We start from the raw sequence: 18,062 nt of genomic DNA on the forward strand, positions 1-18,062 counted from the left end.
GGGGCATGCATGCCAAGTCTTCACCAACTCCCTCTACTAATAAAGGTTGGCACCTTCTCTGCTACTTAGAAAGCTGCCTAGAATCCTGAGAAGTTAAGTGATTTGCCCAGGGTCCCAGAGCCATTATGTTATCAGAAGTAGGCCTAAAACCTAGGTCTTCCTGGCTTCAAGGCTATATCTCTAACTATTGAGTCATACTTGTATCTCGTTCACCATAGAAGGGGAGTTTAAGAAATACTCCTTTATTGGGGGCAGCTGGGTAGCTCAGTGGATTGAGAGCCAGGCCTAGAGATGGGAGGTCCTAGGTTCAAATCTGGCCTCAGCCACTTCCTAGCTGTGTGACCCTGGGCAAGTCACTTGACCCCCATTGCCTAGCCCTTACCACTCTTCTGCCTTGAAGCCAATACACAGTATTGATTCCAAGATGGAAGGTAAGGGTTTAAAAAAAAAAGAAATACTCCTTTATTACCCAGAAATCTATATGCCCTAAGTATATCAAAGTGAAAACTTAATATTGATGAGGTAGGGAGATTCATTCAAATAACTGCATCTATTTCTCTTTGCTTTATTATAATGCTCATTTAAAGGATGACATGGCAGTTTAAATCCAATACCATTCTTATAGAACAGAATAATCAGTCAATGAAATTTCCAAATCCTTAAAACATCACAAAAACAGGTCAAGAAAATTAAAGATACAGTCTCCCCTTCTCTTGGATAGTATGTTAAAAAAAATTATCTGCATATAACCCAAAGAAAGAACTGTTTTCTTTGATATACAATAAAGGCCACATTGACTACTCTATTATAGCATTCTGGAAACTGACTTTGGAATCAATTTTCTTTTACTGGTACTAGGAATTCCTTCAAACTCTCCTTCTCCTAAAGGAACACCACAGGCTTGAAAATGTGATGTCTACTACTCTATTTTCAAAAAGGGAGACTGCACCTTAACATTTTATTTCCTGGATTAGATAAGGCAAATTCATTCACACTTATTAAGATATTGCACAATTATTACAATCATAACACAAATTCTTTACCTATCCGAGGAATGTCATAAAGTCTGGACTGGAAAAAAAAAAGTAACAATGACCAAAAGACAGGGGAAAATAAGAAACAAACAAAAAAAAACTTTGAAAAATGCAAGAGCTAAGAAAAAACAACAGTAACAAAAAGCTAAAGTAAAATTTAAAAGGCTAGGCTCTATCTACTACAATATTCTGGTTTGGGAACACTGGAAGACAGATGTACCACACCTGGCAGCTCAATTACTTAAACTTCTACAGAGTTCTCTCTGCCTCCAAGATATCATTAGAGAGCTACTACTTATGACTGGAAAATATACAAGTTTGTCCCTGGAGAATAAAGTTCACCTTTGAAAATTCTCGACTTCCTTTAAACTGTCATTCATCACCTCAGGTCAATATAGCAATTTTTATTTTTTGAAGGACAGATGCCAAACTGGCAGAGTAGTAGAAATGTCTTCATATCACCACTGGATTGGTGTCCAGATAGCCCATGAATCCACTATGAACACCTAATTCAAAAGGGCAGCAGGTACTAATCAGAGCAAGTGATTCCCCCAGAGAATGTAACATCCCTACTAAGAACTAGAATAGACTTATAACATATTTTGTCCAGATCATTAAAAAGACTTCCAAAGGAAAAGGCTTCTAAATGTCCACCAAGAGGCTTTATTCTTCTCCCTAATTATTTACCTTTTTGGAGAGTAGAAATTAGTTTCACCCTGTTTTTAAAATACACACAAATTCCTAAACTGAAAGTTGACATCTTTTATCACCAGCCTACTCATACACTCCTTTGAAATGCTATTTGAACAAACATAGCAGTATTTAGTGACTGCCGACCACTCCTCCTGGAGCTATGAGCTTCAGGAGTATTTTTCTTCTAGAAAAACTTCATTTTCATCAAGTTGTGCTTCACTGAGGTATGAACTAAAAAATATTCCACTTTATGAACAGAAATACTAAAAATATGAAACCGCTACCAATGGGGCAAAATATTAACAAGCACGCGCACGCATACACACACACACACACACACACAAAATAAAGAAATGGAATGTTAAAACAAAAAGAACATGCAAGAGATTTTCACTCATCTAAAAGTCTACCTTGATATGGAAAGGTGGTTGATAAAATCCAAGAATAATAAGATAGCATACAGAAAGCCAAAATGATCATTTGAGGTGACATATAACTTCAGCAACAATTAGATAACTCAATCCATGACTTCCGTTGACATAAATACTGCTACCATCATACAATATATATAATGCTAAGTCAAGAATAAACATTTCATATTTAAGTTAGACAACAAGGCTTTCAGGTTACATGCACTACTGTTTCAAAAATCTGCAGATGACAAGTGAAAAAGTGATAAAAGTTGATGCAAAAAGATTTAATGGACAATCAAATTATTTCATGTTAACATGCTCTTAAACTGCAGAGACTTCAGAACAAAATGTCAGGATGGAAGAAAAAAGTTTAGGCATTCCTGAAAGAGTAGAGAATCTTGGACCACCATGAAGATTCCTATCATCAAAATATAGATCTATTTTTTAAAGATGTTTTTTGTTCCTTATGTAAAAGAGGTCTCCATAGAGAAGAATGGTGGTGGAAAGAAGTAAAGTTTCAGCCAAACTAGTCCATTTAGACCAAATAAAACTCCTTTGCGGACAAATAAAATGGCTCTCTAGCAGAGTCAATAACTGAAGACATAGAGGAGACACTCATAAAAGGAAAGGCAGTAATAAAATAAAAAATTAAAATTAAACCACCTAGGATTAAATATTAATTTGAAAACAAGGGAAACTGGTATAGTAACAGGAATGGTGCCAACTTCATATAGGCAAAATATGATTTTTTTTCCTATCACTGAATCTTGACAATGCCATTAGGCATCCAAGATCTAGTACTATCTTGATTTGAAAGGAATGCCAAAAAAAATAAAAAGAATCTTTCCTTATTGGTTTTGACTAAATTTTTCAATTCCAAAGATTTAACGTGAACAAACTTGTGTAGAAAATAAATATTGCCTCTTTGGGGAGTGTAAAAGTTCTATGAAAGTCAAAAGTTTAAAAGGGTATCACATTTTCTGAGGACTTTTATTCATGGCACCATGATTGGAGGTATAAGTGAGTTCCAAAATTTAATTAAAAAACAAAAAACTCTTATAACACTGAAATAGTAAAGAAAATTTGAAGGATGTCTAGAGAGAAAAGCCACAATGATATACCTAGAATAATAAAAATCTACTTCTCTGGTACATTTCTCCATAAAATTAAATCTTTTGGGCCATTTTGTTATGGACAAGAGTCAGAATTAAATTTTAGTGCTCAGTATATTGAAGAATGATCTACAGCAAGAGAAAATAAAAACAGAATCCTTTTCTCAGCTATAATCCAAAGCAAGTGTGTAGAAAGCAAGAGAAAGAGAGGTTATTCTAATAATTAGCTATGCAACAAATGAAGCAAAACTAGATTTAAAGAACTAGAATGAAGATTAAAAGTAACATTTATGTCTAGATTCAAAATGACTTGCCATTTTATTTAATGGTATCTCATTTTAACTCCTTTCATTTTGACACAGGCTCAGTTGCATTCCTTTATGGTATTAATACTGATTTAAAGTTCGAATATATGGATTTATGGTAAAAAGACCTCAAAATAGGTACTGTGAGAAATGGTAGGGGAAAAAGTTATTAACTGGAGTATTTATGTTAGCAAGTTGGAGTAGAAAGGTAAAAAGGAATGACAGAAGAGTATTCTTAAGTAATAATGTTTTAAGTTAAGTTGTTTTGCATTATAAATATTATCAACCTGAGGGATTTGAACAATGGGCATATAGATATGAAATGGTAAGACAGAGAAAAAGCAACAGTGACTATTTCGGACATCCAAGGAGAGGCAGAATGGCCAAAGGTCAATGTTGACATGATATTGCTTTAGTATTTTTAAGTTTTCCAACTCTAGGAATTCTTTCTAGAGAACAATGAAAAAAACCAAATCCGTTAAACTTAAAAAGGCATTTCAATAAAAAGACATTTCATAGAAAATCAAAAGCATTTCACATCATTTCATTCAGTCCTCTACAATTCAGGAAGATGCTTTATTTACTGTCATTTCAATGAGTATCTTTCATTCTGCATTCAAAAAATTGCAGTTCTTTCTGTTGCCCCTTGATAACATCATCCTGTCTTGGACTCTCTCTAAAACATCATTAGAATGAAGGCTGCACAAGAAATTCTAGAAAAATTGCACATGCAGTACTGGGCAGGAAACCTGAAGAAAGTTATCTGGCTTCAAATGGTGGCCCAGGGAAGCTCAGGTGCCTGCTATCAGCTTTGATGACTGAAGAGCAATGGCAGTGCTAAATCACCAAAGAGAATTTCACTTTGTTTCATGGGTTATTTTGTATCAAGTAAAACACATGTTGGGAGAAATGATGACTAAGCACGAAATAACCTATAACCATCAGGGGACTTCTCTTCACCAGTGGCCAAGGTTGTGTCTACCAGTTCTGGTTGTCCCACCCTTCATCAGAGGATGCTGCTGCTTTGGCCACCTTCTTTGGAGCCTTGGTAGTTTTGCCCTCCCCTCCAGCACTTTCCCAGTTGGTTTCCCAATTCTCCCAGCTGTCACTGTTATTACTGTTTTTGTTATTGGAGACAGTTCCTGAGCCCCAGATATCCCAGCTATCTGAGCTCTTCTTCTCTGTGGAATTGTCCGCATATGTCCAGCTTTCACTGCTAGGTGATTTGTGGGTCTTGGGGAGATCTGAGTTCCCAAAGGTTTCCCAGAAATTCTGATCTATAGCACTGTTCTGGTAGTGTCCTCCTCCACTGTTCTGGTAACTATCACCTTCAGGTGGCCTTTTAAAGAGAAAGAAGGGGAAAAAAGCTTAAATTCAATTTTTTTAATAATTAGAAACTTAAGCACATTAGCATACCCTTTAGGTCTTACCTAGTTATTATGACTGTCAAAGAAAATACTTTCCCTTGAGAGATGGTATGTATGTTAAACTCCTGTTTATCCAAAATTGTTGGGGGTGGGAAATGCTCTGGTTAATTGAAAATTATGATGTTTGTCATATGGCAAGTAGCAATTTTCAAATTACAGGCTATAATAACATTATATGTGTTTTAATCTTTATAAAAAAGATTTAGAAGCCCCTCAAGATCTTTCAGTACACCAAGAGTCATTGTTCTGAACTTCAATTATTATTGAATACAATTACAAACAAATAATTTGGCTATATGGATCTTTCAGTTAAAAGAAATTATTTGGAGTTCCTATTTTGAAAGAAAAATTACAAACCCCCTTTTGAATTGAAATGAAAATCAAGACCTTCAATCTTAAATTTTGCCATTTTAGAAGAGAACGGAAATGACTCAAAAGATCTCTTCCATCAAATCCTGAGATCTCTACAAAGAAAAAAACTCAGATGGACTAAAATATATATGCAAAGTTGCTGCTCAATAAAGTCTGACTCAAAAAATTCATGTGTATGAGGGGCTTTGCAAGTGGTCATTTACTTGCCCATTTCAACTATAAATAAAATTGTAAATATATATATGGAAAGTTTTTGAAGAAAGTCAACTTGGTATTCTGTACAATTTAGAAAGAAAGCTCTTGTTAGGCAGTAGCACTCTGACAATTAGTATTACCTCCTGTTTTGGTTTCTCAGCAACCATCAATCTGGATCATACTTGTCTATATTAGAAATATAATCTTTGGCTTATCTCTTTGTATGTCTTTGGAATAACAAAGGCAAAAGAAAAAAAAGCAGCAAGTTGAGTTATTCTAGCTACAAGGGCTAAGAAAATTCTAGTAAATGTGCACAAAATATTGATGAAAATATTTACTGTGTAAATATACTTCAGTAAAGATACTAAATTGGGAGGCAGGGGAGAAATCTCAGCTACTTTTATGTCCTCAAGTTTGGAATCTGTTTTGACCATTGTTTTTTACAAACTGTCTTATCTTTCTTTCTACCTCTAGTGCTTAGCACAGTGCCTGACATATAATAGGCAAATTAACGAATCAATACTTGACCAACTGCCTGTACCTAAAAGGCAAAATGTAAAAAACATAAGAAATCAAATAGTAAATATATTTTTCTACTTGTACAACTTCAAACAGAAGCTGAGTGGCCACATATTGGGGGGAGGGGAAAGAGGGAGAAAGAGAGGTGGGGTAGAGATATAGAAGCTTTGTCATTTTGGCTGCTTGTCCAGCAGCAGCACATAGAAGAAACAACAGACCAACTGCTTCTTTCACCATTGATATACTCTCCTGGCTCTGCCCTCCATACTAGCATTGCTTTTCCTTCTGTGCTAGAAAAGTGAAAAGAGAAGGAAACTGGTAGAAGAGAGAGAGGCATACCTTTCTGAGGGTTCATCTGTTTTTCCTGAAAAGAAGGTAGTGACATCTTTCCATCCTTTGCTGCCAACCCCCTGAACCTGGGAAAAATGACAGACTTTGTCACACCGAAACTTCTCTTGAACATTACATGAACTCAATTCTAAGCTGGTGCAATATTTTAAAACTATATATTAATAATTTAATAATAGTTTAATAATCAGAAAAATTTAATCCCTAACCAAAAAACAGTAAACAGAATAATTTGCAATGGATATTTAACATATTTTCTTTTTCCTTTAAGAGACTTTCACATTGTCCTTAAAATCAACCAGTATTATCATCTAATATTTACTGATGGTTGTTAGAGCATTTTATTGGAGATGAGGGTAGATTCCATCTTTGAAAATTTCATATACTGATGATACATTAAGACCAATAATGTTCCAAAGTTTAAAATTTAGTAAAATAATTTGTACTGCTCACTTAACATAAAATTTACTTAGCTATCTAAAAAGATCCAGGCACACAAAGTCTTTTTAAAAGTAGCACAGATTTCCACAAAGTTAACTCCCTTTAATGTAGAATTCCAGATGACCAGCAAATTAAAATAACCAGTATTTCTTTTATATTACAGTACAATGAAAATGTTCATCAGTATGTGTCCTGATGTTCTGAATCAAATGAAGAGTATATTTTGTGATAAGTATATGTTTTAGTGAAAAGTGATTTAGTGTTCTTCTTTGAAAATTGTTAATTCTTAAATGGCATATATACTAATTCCCAGTTAAATGAATTCAATTACATTTAAGGAAATTTTACTGGCTACCATGAACAATATGAAGGTTAAAAAATATATATATACACAAAATAGCCTCTAACAGTGAAAAGGTTTTATTAAATTAAGCAGAGGAACTCACAGTCTCTAACTATTCAAGATAAACTGCAGTAGTTTACTATAATAGTCTTTCTTAAACATCAATCCTCTAATCCCAGAGTAGTGAAATGTAAAAGAAAACTAGCATGGAATTCAGTTTCAATAAAGGGACTAAGCATTTATACTATTATGGTGACAGTTAAGCCCTTACAATTATTATTATTATTTGATCCTCAAGACAATCCTGAGAGGCATGTACTATTATTATCTTGATTCCACAGTTAAGAAAACTAAGGCAAACAAAGTTAAGTAATATGCTCAGGATCACACAGCTAGGAGATGTCTGAGGTCAGATCTAAACTCCTGATTCCAGGCCCAAAGTCCTATCTGTTGTACCACTAGCTACAGCAAAAAACAGGAATAGGTGAATTATAAAACAGTATAATAAAATGTGGAAAGAAGAAATCATTAAAAATATGTTAGGAAGTCAGCTTAAGAATGAAAATAAATGATAGCTGATTTTAGCTGATGACATTAATTATTCATTTTTTACTTAAGTCAACTCACCAACATTTAACAAAATGGAAACACTGTCAAAACTTCCAAATAACTATAGCAAAATCTGATACCAATCATTCAAAGGTTAGTTTTTGCTAATAATAAACATTTGTAAATGCCATGAGCTTCTTTAAAATAGCAAAATGTTCAAAAAATCTGGATATTCCCTGTGAGGAAACAGAACAATATATTCTTCTGCTGGGAAACAGAACAATATATACACATTCTCAATATTGATTTTAAGTTAATAATTTATTCTTTTGAACTTACAGTGATTCAGAGTGACAGGTCCTTTAATAAAACCCAGCAAGTCATATCCTAAACAGGTAGTCAGAGCACTTACCCCATAACAAATCAATGGCAGCAAGATAAGAACAGAAAGAAAAGAGGCAATAAGAGGTTAATAGCCTTTAAAACATACATTTTTTTAAGCTGTCTCCATATTCCTCAAGTACACAGAAACCAATACAAGTGGTTAGCCCATCTTGTGCCTTGACAACACCTCACAGGCATGGGGCAAATGTCAATGTTGCCCTCCTGAATTAGCAGAGGAGGACTGAACAGTCAAAACGAGTAGCCAGAAGGGATATTATTTCTACCTTTCCGGAGGAAGAAATGCTTAAATCACTTGAAGTCTTTAACAGTGCAAAAGAGGATATGGAAACTGGCTTAATATTTATGCCTGGCTGTCAACAGGCAAGACCATTCCCTACCTTAGTTGCCAAATGAGATACCCCACTGGATACATCATCAAAAATCTTTCCCTCTTTCACCTATTCAAATCAAAATGTCAGCAATTAGTCAGGAAACAAAATACCAAAAAATGTTCACCACTAACTTTGAAAAAAGAGCCTAAATTAGAAAACAATTGAAAAGTATGAACAAACTCCCCAAATTTTACTACCACATTTTTGAAGAGTACTCTTTTTGTTATTGTTGTTGTTTTTTAAAACCCTTATTTTCCACTGAGAATCAATACTAAGAATAGGTTCCAAGGTAGAAAAACAGTAAAGGCTAGGCAACTGGGGATAAGTGACTTGCCTATGGTCACACAGCCAGGAAGTGTCTAAAGCCAAATTTGAACACAGGACCTCTTGTCTCCAGGAATGGGTCACTGCCCATTTAGCCATCTATTAGCTTCCTCTATAAGACTACAACTTTTTTTTTTAATACCCTTATTTTCAGTCTTAGAATCAATACTTAGTATTGGTTCCAAGGAAGAAGAGCAGTAAGGGCTAGGCATTGGGGGTTAAGTGCCTTTCCCAGAGTTACATAGCTAGGAAGTGTCTTAGGCCCAAACTGGAACCCAGGATCTCCCATCGCCAGGCCTGGATCTCCATCCACTGAACCACCTAGTTATCCCTTGCAGAGTGCTTCTTAAAGAAAAGGGGTTAGAAAGAGATTCCTCTAAAGTACCTTCCAATTTTCTTATTCATCAGTCCTAAGAACTTTAATTTCTATATTAACAAAATATACTACAGTTAACTCTTTCAATACTGGTATAAAAAATTTTTGGTTTTTTTTTACATGCTACTCTGTCCTGTAAAAAGGCACACTGCTCCTGTCAAAGAGGCAAAGAGCTACCCTATATTTCAGATGGGAACAGAACCTAGTGAGCTTTGAGGGAGTTCTTGTTCCCTCAAATGCATTTCAAAATTGTTCCCTCCTCAAGAAAAGGGAAGGTCAGATTACAGAGTAATGATTTGATCTTTAATAGGGCTGTTCTGACACTATTCTGAAATATGTAAATCATCTCTGTGCAGGGTTCTATTCTATCTCACCTTTAAATTCTTTAAGATAAAGGCTGGCAACAATGATGTGGACATCATCACATCAGAGAAGCTTAGTATAGTAAATAGGGTGCTGAATGTGGAATCAGGTAGTAGGTTCAAATCCTGCCTCTGACTTATACAACCTACATGATCAAAAGCAAGTTATTTTAATTGTGAACCAATTTTTTCATTTGTAAAATGACACTTTGGATTGGATGGCTTCTAATGAACTTTCCATCTTTATAACTAGGATTCTATAAACCCAGGAATGCCAACAACTGCCTATGGTCTCCTCTCTACCACTATCTTATCATGCACCTCTCTTTTCTTCATTCTCTTTTCCTTGTCCTCCTCTCTCCCTTGCTCTTCCAATCTATTGGAGGTATACTGACTCTAAACACTGTTGAGTCCTGCTCATGGAAGATATTCAAGTCTAGAGTGACAACTGCTGGCTCCTGATTTAAATGAGCTGCATAACCCCTCTCTATAGCTTGCTTCGTTGTCTTAACTGACCATCTCCCACATAGAGCTGGCACTAAATAGAGCTAATTTGTAAAATTATTTACAAATGTCATTTATGGGTTAAATTTTACATCTAATTTTCCTGTGACTGGAAGAGGAGTTCTAATATCCTGGGGCATAAAACAGAATGAAACAATGAAAGCTCATATCAGAAGATTTAAAGGCAATACAAAGTGAAAATGGGAACACTGTTGTCATAGACATTTTTGCCATATAAACCATTGATACCACACCATTTGAGGGAAACAAACACTCAAGTGGTCCAAAGTAGAAAAGATACATTTAAATCTATCTATCTACCATGTAGCTAGCTATTTATGAAAGGAAATTTTACAAAAATTATTTTCTTATATAACAATGATTGTCTGAATCATTTATTGGTTGCCAATTACCTTTTCCTGTGCAGGTTTGAGAACATTTTCATTTAAACTGTGACCTAACTCTGAAGCCTATTTAAAATAAAGCAAATAAAAAGAAGTCAGTTATAGTTCCCTTTATATAAACACAGCCAACATTCACTGCCTTCAAAAAGCTGGTGTGCAGGAATCACCAACAACACAGAAAGGCTCAAGCATAGAATTACCAAAGCAACAGATGAGTGGCTTAGCAGCTGTGCATACAATATAATACTTTGAATATTTTGAGACAAAAATCCCATTGGTTCGCTTATACTTCAAAAGCTGAAATAAGGTACATATGAATTAGCTGGAAGGCAAGCATTACATCTATCCTGTGTAGACCCATAAGATGGCCTTTCTGGCTAAGCATTCAAGCTGAAGAGATACACACATGCACACATATATAAAGATTTACATAGATATCCAACCATCCCCACCCATTCAGAGCAATCCTGTAATTCTAAACTATATTCTGCCTCTAACCTTTTCTGTCAATTATCCAAATTATCATTAGCCACAGGTCTTATTTTTCATCCAGGAAATATGCTCCTTCTTAAGCATTTAAGTATGGCTTTTCTGTGATGCAGGCAAGAGCATCTAATAATAGTTTCAAATTCTTTGTTAGTAGGCAATAACAGAAACTATACCCATGTCAAAGACATCACTAATGTTTTATAACATACTTTTTCTATAAGAATATGAAAATATGGTGGAAAGAAATAAATTTTGTACTTTCTATTTTGTGCCTTTAATTGGGGAAGAAAAACAAAGGCCACATAAACAGTATGCCCTATACAAATAATGTTATCTCTTACATACAGTTGGTTTGGGGAGAATTGGAAACAAAAGATAAAAAAAAAAGAGGACCAAAAGCTAAGTCTTATGAAAAGTATGAAAAGTACAGCCTCATTGGTGCCTACAAAAATTAACTCCAGAATCCTAATTTTCCATTCTGCCCATAACTCTTCCTCCCAACTGAAGTGGCCCTCAAACTGGCCATCAGAACAAACAAGTTTTAAGATGGCCTAATTTTTAAGCAGTTCAGATAAAGTAAACTCTAAAACTAGATTGCACCCAGCAACAAAGGGGAAATAAAATGAGCCACTTTTTAGTAAATACATGAAGAAGTCATTGAAGAAGAGAAGGGATGCCCACCAGGAACCTAAAAAGGCAGAATTGCTAAAAAAATAATATACAAGAATTATTCCAAGCATTATAGAGGGGTCTTTTAGGGCTTTTGTATTAAAAAAAAGTATTCTCTTTTGTTCAAGGGCTGTACAAGCTGATATGTAGTTTTTAATTTTTTTAAATAAATTGTGAAATAAATTCAAAATATGAGAAATTTAAAAATATACTGAGTCCATCAATACAAATCTAATAAAGTCTAAGTACTAGATTTGATGTTAGAGAACCTCAGTTAAAATTTTAGGTCTGCTATTTAATATCAGTGTAATTAGGCAAATTATTTTATTTCTCTGAGCTGAGTTTCTGGAACTTATAATCCTAGGGTATAAATGCAAAAGTAACCAAACTATTTAACTAAACCATGATTTGGTAATAACTAAGTTTCAAAAAAGGCTTTCTAGAAGCTGTCCCACAAAAAAACTGAGGCTAGCTTATTTAGAATAGGCTACTTGAATAATAGTGATAAAGAATACATATTACACAAATGTCACGTTTAAAAAGAGCTACCAACAACTAGCACAGCTGTGAGCTATCACTCCACAAATCACAGTTATCACAGCCACAAAAATCATATTTACTAAGCACTCATAAGGGCAGGGAACTTGTGCAGGCAGCATGATAGTTCAAAATGACTTGACTAAGGCTAAAACAAAAAAAACAATGGTGCACATAACAGCTTTTAAATCAATGAACAAAAACCACAAAAAAAGCTAATGAAAGAGCAGTACACAGCCCAACAGCAATAAACATACTCAGCACAAACAGTGGTAAGGGCCCATGCACAAGAATGTATGTGAGGGCTTTACCGGCTCTGGTTGCTGCTTGTAGCCCCAAAACTTAATCCAAGAAAAGGGGGCAGAGAAGAAAAAGAGAAAAGAGCAAGGAAAATAGAAGCAGCATTTAGCAAAAACTGGAAGCACTTCACAAGCAGATTAGGTTAGGTAGCAAAATTCATTTCTATTTATATCATCTATTGACAAGGTGAATTTCCTTCAAAAGACCCAAAATTGTGGTATTTATTGTTACTGGCAGTTAAATATGGCTGCTAAAACAAAATACCCTTCTATATATACTTATTCTGTTAATAAGTGGATTTCAGCTGCCAAGTATGCCAATATTCAGAACAAGAGTGTTGTCAGGAAACAATACTCTTTCAATATGCACATTCTTGCTAATAAAGCACATTATAAAATGTGTTTCATAAATGGGAAGTCTTAATTTACATCATATTTTCTACAAGGCAGGAGGAATTATGGTTTATGCAGATTGTATATCTGTCAAACCTCATTCAAAGTAGAAGGCAAATATTTGATTAAATTTTAGGTCCCAGACCTGCTGTAAACTCAAGAAGTACAGAATTTTGTCATTACTGATGGTCCATTCTATAATTTTAATGGAATACTGGTGATAACTACAAATTGTCTTAACCGACTCTTCAATTTTTGTAAAAAAAAATTTTTTTTAAATTTGAGATCGTTGATAAAAATGAATAGAATGGCACAGGCTGAGTTTAAAAATTCTTTGCAAACCTAAATCTCAGTGTTACACACAATCTCTCTTAAAATCTGCTCTCAATATAAAAAGAGGCACTTTTATTTCAAGAAACACTTCAAGTGCATAATTTATGCCTGGTTTTGGTGTTTGAATTTTCAAATGCTCTGTGCAGCATCTGAATCAGAATTAGGCATAATTTGCTTGACAACTCAAGTATTTAAACTACGAGAGTATACTATTGTTCCTTTACAGATAAAGTTTAATTCCATAAGAATTTTTACATTCTATTTTGCTCCATGTGAGGTTAATTTAGTTCATGCAATGCCCTAAGCACATGCAGTCTTTTAACATACTAGCTTATAGGACTTTAAAAAATTATAGAAGGATATTTTAAGAGCAGACTTTCTGATGCTCTATATCCTTATAAACTATGATATGCCTTTTATTTAAAAAAATTTTTTAAATAGCTACAAATATTTACCTTTTAAAATAATTTTATTCCAATTACTTGCAAATATAGTTTATTGATTATTGAGGAATTTTAGTCTATCACTTATGCCCTCAATGGGGAGCAAATGGTAGATGTAAATCCCCTTTTATTGGGAATGGTCTCCAAAATTGAGGTTTATTAAACTAAACTCTAAAGTAGGACTAGTGAATAAACTACATTTGGGAAGGCTGTGAATAACCTACATTTGGGAAGAGAATAGCAACAGATATTATAAATAATGATGGAGTCTGAGGTACCCATTTTAATATACTGAACAGTACTTTAAAAGAATTAGAAAAGCACCAGAAAATTGTGTAAATGGTATAAACAAAATGCAAAAGCTATTATTTCACTACCTTTTGACTTGCTTGGGATCCAAATTTTGTAGCCTGAAAAACAAAAAACAAAAAACAAAAAAAACAAGATTTACATTAATCAAGCAACACATTTATTTATCAACAGACAGGATTCCATTTTGAAGGTTAGTTATTAAAATTTCAGTTTAAAAACAGTGTCACAGACTAAAGTTAAGATCTGCAACTCCAGTGGTAGCCCCATTTCAGGTATGTCTTCTAAATTAGTGTATCTCATATATTAGCTCACAGAACAAGGTTCTGTATAATATGATAAGAAATTCCATGAGAAGATTCAAAACATAACATTTTTGCCTCCTCCTCATTATATATGCAATTATTTATCAAAAGATTGTATCTGGCAATTTTTTTCAGTATGAAATTGATAAATTTTTATTGTTCTGTTCCCTGATTTTCCTAGGCATTAGTTTCATCCTAGAAATATTCTGTATCTTAAGGTCCCTTGGATAAATATTTGTAAGTTTCATCAACTTTCAAAATTGTTCTACAGTCAAACTCATTCCAGAATCACTGCTCTAAGTCATTCTGTCAACTGCTTCATGCAGCTGCTCTCTGAGCAAGTCTGCTGAAAGGCCATGAGAAAACTCAAATTTAACAAAAATCAACAGGACATGACAACTTCAGTAATACACATTTATATTTGATTCAGCAGTAAGTCAAGGTGCATGTGCCAAGGACCTATATGCAGAAGCCTCATTAGGCTGCTAATGGGAATATTAAGAAAGCAGATACCATTCCATTCCCTGGTAGAACAGACAACAACTAGTAACCAATGAAATAATGACTAAGGTTAGAACAAACAGGGCATTCTATTTTTCGGGGCTTCCTCATTCATGCTGTTGGATAGCCATAATTATAGGGTGATAGGGTCTTAGTACCAACCCTCAGAACTGACAAGATCCCACCCCAAAGGGTTGAAAGAAGAGATGGACAAGAATATGTATGCTTATTTTATATCATGCATGTGTAAAAACATACATGTTAAAAAGAACAAGAGAGAAAAAGTGAGAGAGAACAAGTGTCACAAGACAGAGCTATAGGGAGAACTAACAAAGAAGAATGAGAGAGAGCAGTTAGCCTAGTAGGAGAATCAGAAGACAGGATCACAAAAAACTCTTCAGAGAGGAGAGAGTGGTTAGCAGTATCATAAGCAGTTGAGAAGTCAAGAAGAATGACTGACAAAAGATTATCAGACCTAGCATAATCACCCTTGACTGACATTTAAACTAGCTGTTCCTCCTAAAAGGAACATTTCAGTTCGATTTGTATATTATTATACATTAAGATAACTTATTTGTGTGAACAAATCTTTTCCCTTTGATTTGTTTTGAAAATCGACATACACCCCGAATGAATAGGCACATCAGAACTCATCTTAGAAAATTATAATTAAATGAACTCTCAAAGAAAAAAATCTACTACCAGATAGATTCACAAGTTTTCAATCAAACATTCAAAGGACAATTAATTCCAATACTACACAAACTGTATTAAGAAGTCATCCTTCCACTATTTTTCTATGAAATAAATTTGGTCTTAAATCAAAACTGGGGAGACAAGATAAATAACACTGATTCAAAAGTTTCAAATAAAAGTTAGTAAGGAGGAAGTAACAACATATTAAAAAGTTTATACATTATAACCAGGCTGACTTTATACAATTAGATTAGAAATACTTTGAGAGTAAGGACTTCTTCATTACCTAGTAAATAAATAACAAGCATTTATTGCTAACTTGACTAGAAATGTATGGTTGGTTCAACATAAAAAAGACTATAAATATATAGACCAAGTTAATCATATAAATAATAAAGACTATGATATAATATATATACTGAAAATGCCTTTCAAACAAAATCTAAATCCAATCCTATTGAAAACTCTAAAATTTATAAAAATAGATTTTCCCTTAATATAGTAAATAGGTTTTCTCCAAATAGATTGGGTAAACATTATATGACTAAGTTACAAGCCTTTTTCAATAAAAGTGAGGATGCCTACTATCATTGCTACTATATTACACAATGTTAGAAAAGTCAGCCAGAGTTATAAACTGGAAAAGGAATTTGAGAGAAAAAGCATAACTGAAACAAAAAACAAAGGGAAAGAAAAAACAAAATTAGTTACATTTTGACATGATAGTGTATTTAGAGAATCCTAGTTGGTAAACTAAAAATTAATTGAAATGATAATTCAGTAAAGTTGCAAGATAGAAAATAAATCCATATAAATCATAAATATTCCTACATATAGCCAATAAAACCCAGCAAGAGAAGTTAGAAAGAGAAGTTACATTCAAAATTACTACAGAAGATAAAAAACATTTGAGAGTATAATCTTCTAAGATTTGTCTATTGATTATGTGAATTTAACTACAAAACACTCTTTGCAGAAATGAAAACAGACCAAAATAACTATGGAAACATTCATTGCTCCTAGATAGGTCAAGTCAATATAACAAAAATGGCAAAACTAGCTAAATTAATTTACTTATTCAGTATAGTACCAAACTCCCAAAACAATAAAGAGCTAGAAAAAAAAATAATTAAATTCATATGGAGTAATAAAAGGTTAAGAATTTCAAGGGAAACATTGAAAGTGATCAAATGAAATTATATGTAAAGGAAGAGGGTGACAGTACCAGATCTCAAATTGTACCACAAAGCAGTAATCATTAAAATGATTTGATGATAAAGAGAGGCAGTTTCAGAGAAAACAGGGAATACTTTAATGAATTAATGCAGAATGAAATGAGCAAAACTAGGATAATAATTTTTAAAATGTTAATGGTAGCATAGGGAAAAACAGTTTTGAAAAACCTTTGTAACACTTTTCAACACAATAAGACACGAAGACCAAAAGAATGAAGATGAAATAAGTCACTGATCTCCTGACAAGTATGTTTGGAAAAAGTTAATGTAGGAATAAGTTTTGCCAGACTATGTAGATGGGTGTTGAGTAAATTCTTTTTCAGGTGTCAAAAAATTATCAATGCATTAGTAAGCATATGTCCTAGTCAGACTATGGTTGGAACAATGTTCAGTTCTACAGACCACAATATAAAAAGGATACTGACAAACTAAAATGCCTCCAGAGGAGGGCCACCAAGATAACTTGGGTATTTTATCTTCAGGTACTTCAAGAGTTGTCATATTCCACTTGGTTTCAAAGGGCAAAAATAGAAGAAATGGGAAGAAACTAGAGGTAGATTTCAGACTGATATAAGAAAAAACTTCCTAACAACGAGTACTATCCAAGGGTATGATGAGCTGCTCTAGCAGGCAATTATAAGCTGGCTAGGTCACTTGCTGAGACATTTTAGAGACTACTCCTGATAGTATAGCTTGGAGAAGTTCTTTTGAGTTAATTTCAATTTTTTGTTTTAGTAGTCAACTTCCTCCACCCCACATTTATACCAAAACAAAAATCAATTTTTACTTTGTTATATGGAATAGGATAAGAGAGTTGAAACTGAAATGAGTAGAATCATATTTTTAATCTTATTTGTTTTTCAACCAGAACAACTATTCAGGCTTCTCTGTCTCATTCTTTTAATACCTGCTGTGGATTATACTGCAGTAACAAAATCCCACAATTTCAGATTCCATATATTGCAGCTTAGACTACTGTTGTCTCATATCTATATGATCTTTTAAAAAAATACTTTGAACAGTTTAAATATGTGATTTCTATCATGTACTCTTATAAGCCATTTATCCAAGTAATAAAATTAGACTGAAGCTAGTGAGCTTGAGGCCAGGAACTGCCTATGTGGCCTTGGGAAAATCAATTAACTTTTTTGGGACTCAGTTTTTATCAACTGTAAAATGAGGGGGTTGGAAGGGTAGGGGAAGGGGATAAGCATTTATATAAAATCTATCATGTGGTATATAAATATTTATATATCACCTAGTATGAGCCTCTCAGAGCTTCAGAAATATTATCTTGTTTGATCTTAACAATTGGGGGGGGGAGACAGATATTGATATTATGCCCATTTTACAGTC

At 33.8% G+C, this 18,062-nt stretch overlaps 1 protein-coding gene across 3 annotated transcripts in view; it reads right to left on the reverse strand.

The window, feature by feature from the left end:
- Positions 1–549: 549 nt before the first annotated feature.
- Positions 550–18,062, reverse strand: part of ARFGAP1 (ADP ribosylation factor GTPase activating protein 1) — a 32,747-nt gene continuing 15,234 nt past the window's right edge. Inside the window, exons 9-14 of one of the 3 annotated variants that reach the window (XM_007475567.3) lie at positions 14,038–14,070; positions 12,504–12,533; positions 10,507–10,563; positions 8,534–8,593; positions 6,410–6,486; positions 550–4,896 (exon numbers count right to left, since the gene is read on the reverse strand). In XM_007475567.3, the coding sequence (XP_007475629.1) occupies positions 4,536–4,896; positions 6,410–6,486; positions 8,534–8,593; positions 10,507–10,563; positions 12,504–12,533; positions 14,038–14,070 (618 nt within the window). In that variant the 3' untranslated portion in view covers positions 550–4,535. The remainder of the gene's footprint in view (positions 4,897–6,409; positions 6,487–8,533; positions 8,594–10,506; positions 10,564–12,503; positions 12,534–14,037; positions 14,071–18,062) is intronic. The other 2 variants (XM_001368036.4, XM_016427821.2) reach the window with 2 other exon arrangements.

This window comes from Monodelphis domestica, chromosome 1 (assembly GCF_027887165.1).
Source record: "Monodelphis domestica isolate mMonDom1 chromosome 1, mMonDom1.pri, whole genome shotgun sequence".
NCBI lineage: Eukaryota > Metazoa > Chordata > Mammalia > Didelphimorphia > Didelphidae > Monodelphis > Monodelphis domestica.